A 5,207-nucleotide genomic window follows, 5' to 3' on the forward strand; every position below is an offset into this window, starting at 1 on the left:
GTCATACCTGTTATGATAAAAAACTACAAATGAATCACCAGTTTAAAAGTTGATTATTACATCCCCTACGTCACTTCGAAATCGTTTTTGAATCCAATCTTTGCGGCCGCTTTCTGTGATCCAATGGCAGTGAAATTGGTGGCCGTTACTCGAATTCCAAACGCCCGGCAAAGTGGAATCCTTGCTCTTAGAATTTCTGTGGCAATCCCCCGACCTCGATAGCGATGGTTAATAGCCAACCCGTACGCCGTCAAATATCGATCAACGCCATAGTTCTGGAAAATGTTGAACTGGTCCGTCATGTATTCGTTTGTCAGCAAAAGGTCCACAATCTTTTTGCTCTGAACCATCTGCAAAAAAAGAATTTTGAAATGCCGTTAAACCATGCGGAGTACAACGAACTGGAAAAGAACTTACATCCCACTTTTCTTTATCATCAACGTGTTTCACGTTCAACAGATTCGCTCCGACAATCTCGTTCGAGCCCTCCTTGTAGCAAACGATCGTCATCCGTTTTTCGAAGCACCAGCGCCAGAAGAACGTAATCTCCGCCAGGGACTGCTCATCCTGCGATAATTGCTTGTTCTCGCAAAGCGGCTCATCATCGACGAAGTTGTTGGTATAGTGCCGGATGGTGTCCTCGTAGCGATCCTCGGTCAGATCTTCCACTCGGTAGTTGGCCAACTGGTCACCGTTGTCCGGGTCCGGTGCTTGGAATGTGTACCAAACGGTCGGGATTGCCGGTTCGGAAGGTCTTTGCCAACCCATTGTTGTGCATTAACTAACACCCGAGAAGGCCTGTCAGGGTATTTTCCTATGAATGAACACTGTATGAATGTTTGGAGATAAGGGTCTGACATAATCTAACGTGTTGAAACTGATAGCCCTAGAAGCGCATGCGTTTATCGGCCTAAAAGGCGCGCTTGCGCAAAGCGTTCGCATATTCTCGACATGTTTTTGTTTCTAATCCTACTGTGAAAATTTTGTTTAAATGAAGATATCAAACGGATTTGTGCAGCCGGTCAACAATTAATGATGATTCATAGATATCTGGTTTTCGTGGGTGCGAGTTTATATTCTCGTAAAATAAACCTTTACCTTTGCTTGAATATTTATTAATTATTTCCAACAGTACTCAATCAGACGTATTTTCTTCTTCTTCTTTTACTTCTTCTATGGCTCCAGATTCCAATTGAAACTTGGCCGGGTTTCCAACTTAGTACATATTCTATTAGTATTTCCTCAGTTATTATGAAAGCTTTTGCATGGATACGTATCTTGTGTGGCAAGTACAATGGGTGCACTATGCCCAGGGTGTCGAGAATGTTGCCAAGTCTAAAACATCCTAGACCGGACCGAGAATCGAATTCGCCACTCCGGATTGGCAATTCTACGCCTTTGCTCTCAAGGCGACTAGAAACCCCCTTTCCCTGTAACTACTGATTTTATTATCCGTCTGGAATGTACTGTATTGCAGGTGCTTTCCTCTCGACACGTTTATTCGACAGCTCTTCTTCTTCTTCTTCTTCTTCTTCTTATTGGCATTACATCCCCACACTGGGACAGAGCCGCCTCGCAGCTTAGTGTTCATTGAGCACTTCCACAGTTATTAACTGCGAGGTTTCTAAGCCAAGTTACCATTTTTTGCATTCGTATATCATGAGGCTAACACGATGATACTTTTATGCCCAGGGAAGTCGAGACAATTTCCAATCTGAAAATTGCCTAGACCGGCACCGGGAATCGAACCCAGCCACCCTCAGCATGGTCTTGCTTTGTAGCCGCGCGTCTTACCGCACGGCTAAGGAGGGCCCCAAAACCATCAGGCATAGTTGTAGAAAAACCTTCGCACTAGAAGTCCACCATACAACACATTTTGAAATTCAGCTTCTGTAATAAGTTACTGGCAAACTACTAAATGATCGAACGCAAATTACTAAATGATCGATAACATCTTTGCTGGCAATATAATTTCATATGAGGAATTCTCTGAACAAATTGAAAAATAAAGAAAAGAGAGTAGGGAATAGATTTACTAGGGATGTTCATTTTGCTTTTCTCTCGACATTCGGCCAACCTGACGATCATCCGGCTCGGATGATGCTTTAGCTTCACTAAGGCCTTCGATTGCTTCGACGCCCGCACTTGGTACCAACATTGCATCCTCGATCTCGTCGTCATCGCCAGGAACGAACCGCTTCATATACTCCGCGCATGTTGAGGTTCGGCTTGGACCCTCGTGTAGACCAACTTTTTCGACATCGTAGCGGTCGTTTCGTTTCTGCTTCGTAACACGATAAGGGCCAAGGAATTTCTTGGCAATTTTCAAGTTGCACCCGAATTGAGTTCTGCTGATGGCCACCAAATCACCAACTTCGTAAACGTTCGCTTCTTTACGCTTTCGATCAAACTGTCGCTTCGAATTGATTTGTTCTTCTGCTACTTTCAGCCGCGCTTCAACACGCTCCGTTTCCCTTCCGTCGTCGAACAACCGCACATTTTCTTGCAAAATTATTTCCGCCAAACGTGTATCTTCAGGACTTCTCATATTGACCCCGAACAGCAAATGAAATGGGCTCCGGTCGATCGAACGTTGGTAGTAGTTGTTTTGATAACGTTGAAGGCAAGCTACGTGACGATACCAGTTATCTGGATTATCTATTTACAATTTTGCTAATGCAGGGACGATAATACCATGACTCCTCTCAACTTGTACATTACCTCGAGGAACTCCAGTTGTCGTTAATAAGTGTTGAATCCCTTCACGTTCACAGTATTCCTGAAACATAGTGGATGTAAACGCTGCCCCTCGACCGGGAATTATTCGCATCGGATTACGGATTTTGTGTTTCCAATTTTTTGAGAACTTCTTCAGCGGTCGTTGATTTCACCGGGTAGATCCAGACGAATTTGGTGAAAGCGTCTACGACGGTGAATATGTAACGATAGTTCTTCTTAGATGCTGTTAGGGGACCGAGGTGATCAACGTGGTATGTCGTTGTCGTGGAAGATCATCCTTGGGGATTGGATGCAGCAGTCCTTCTTTTTTCCCGGCCTTCCTAGCTGCCAGAATGCATGGGATGTAGTTCTCTATGAAACGTTCTAGTTTTGCTTGTAGACCTTCGATCCAATACTCACGCTGGATGAGTTCTTTCATCTTATTTGCCTTGAAATGCCCTTGCTCGTGGGCTTGCCGACTTACCGACTACTGCATCATACACGGTACCACCAGAAGTTTACCACCGGCGTGATACTTGTAGAGCACCCCGACATAGAAATCGTCAAAATTCCCTTGCTCCAGAGCTTTCATTATAGCTCGTAGTCGTAGTCTTTGGTCGTTACATTGGTTTGCTTTCACTTGCTCGATCACGTTGTTTTGCAGAATATGCACCGCTGGCTTAAAGCATCAACATGCTTCATGCGAATCCCTGGGCGATGCTCTATTGTGTAGTCATATTCTTCCAATAGAAGAGCCCATCCTGCGATTCTCGGAGCAATGTCCTTCTTTTCCATCGTCATTTTGAACGCGGAGCAATCGGTCACGATCTTGAATGATACTCCGAGCAGGTACACCCTAAACTTTTTCAATGCTGACACGATTGCTAAAACTTCGAGTTCGTAGCTTGGGTAGTTAGCTTCCGCCGCTGAAGTTTTTCTGCTGTAGTATTGAACTGGATGGAAGTTATTATCTACCGCATCTTGCTGCAACAAAACAGCTCCATAGCCGTCCCTGCTGGCATCCGTGTGCAACTCGGTCACCGCTTGCTGATGATACAATGCCAAAGTTGGTCTTCTAGAAAGGGCATCCTTTAATTGCTCCACGGATCTTTTCTGCGCAGGACCAAACAAGAATACAGCGTCGTTTCTCAGCAAATCTGTCAACGGTTTTGCCATGGTTGAATTATTGGGTATAAACTTCCTGAAGTATCCAGTCAACACCAAGAATCGCTGAATCTTCTTGAACGTTTTAGGCTCCGGGAAATTTTGAACTGTTGTTGTTTTGTTTGATGTTGGTTTTATTGATCCATCCTCAACTTTGAGTGTTAAACTTCATTCATTCATTAATTTACTCATTTATTTAGTTTACATCTAAACAGATAACACTGAATCAACAATTTGACGCCACAATACACGGTTCGAGGCCGCATTTCTCCATCCTCGGATACGCCCCACGCTCGCCAAGTCGTTTTGCACCTGGTCTGCCCATCTCGCTCGCTGCGCTCCACGCCGTCTCGTACCTGCCGGATCGGAAGCGAACACCATCTTTGCAGGGTTGCTGTCCGGCATTCTTGCAACATGCCCTGCCCATCGTACCTTTCCGGCTTTAGCAACCTTCTGGATACTGGGTTCGCCGTAGAGCTGGGCGAGCTCATGGTTCATTCTTCGCCGCCACACACCGTCTTCTTGCACACCGCCAAAGATGGTCATAAGCACCCGTCTCTCGAATACTCCGAGTGCTTGCAAGTCCTCCTCGAGCATTGTCCATGTTTCATGTCCGTAGAGGACAACCGGTCTTATAAGCGTCTTGTACATGACACATTTGGTGCGGTGACGAATCTTTTTCGACCGCAGTTTCTTCTGGAGCCCGTAGTAGGCCCGACTTCCACAGATGATGCGCCTTCGTATTTCACGACTAACGTTATTGTCAGCCGTTAGCAAGGATCCGAGGTAGACGAATTCCTCGACCACCTCGAAGGTATCCCCGTCTATCGTAACACTGCTTCCCAGGCGGGCCCTGTCGCGCTCGGTTCCGCCCACAAGCATGTATTTTGTCTTTGACGCATTCACCACCAGTCCAACTTTTGTTGCTTCACGTTTCAGGCGGGTGTACAGTTCTGCCACCTTTGCAAATGTTCGGCCGACAATGTCCATGTCATCCGCGAAGCAAATAAATTGACTGGATCTGTTGAAAATCGTACCCCGACTGTTACACCCGGCTCTCCGCATGACACCTTCTAGCGCAATGTTGAACAACAGGCACGAAAGTCCATCACCTTGTCTTAGTCCCCGGCGCGATTCGAACGAACTGGAGTGTTCGCCCGAAATCTTCACACAGTTTTGCACACCATCCGCACTATGGGGGATCCCTATACAAGCGAGCGGTCAAAAATGAAATTAGGCTTTTAAAGTGATTTTCCACTTAGTTTTAGCTGGGTATGATCGAAATAGCATGAATATATAATTTCTAACACCCCCTCCCTCTAGGG

At 45.7% G+C, this 5,207-nt stretch overlaps 1 protein-coding gene across 1 annotated transcript; it reads right to left on the minus strand.

The window, feature by feature from the left end:
* Positions 1 to 65: 65 nt before the first annotated feature.
* LOC134204038 (uncharacterized) lies at positions 66 to 834 on the minus strand. The gene is made up of 2 exons (XM_062678869.1): positions 418 to 834; positions 66 to 350 (listed from the first exon to the last, which is right to left on the minus strand). Exons 1-2 carry the CDS (start codon positions 766 to 768, stop codon positions 66 to 68), a joined length of 636 nt encoding a protein of 211 aa, XP_062534853.1. The 5' UTR covers positions 769 to 834.
* Positions 835 to 5,207: the final 4,373 nt, after the last annotated feature.

Source organism: Armigeres subalbatus, unplaced genomic scaffold (genome assembly GCF_024139115.2).
Source record: "Armigeres subalbatus isolate Guangzhou_Male unplaced genomic scaffold, GZ_Asu_2 Contig363, whole genome shotgun sequence".
In the NCBI taxonomy this organism is placed as follows: Eukaryota; Metazoa; Arthropoda; class Insecta; order Diptera; family Culicidae; genus Armigeres; species Armigeres subalbatus.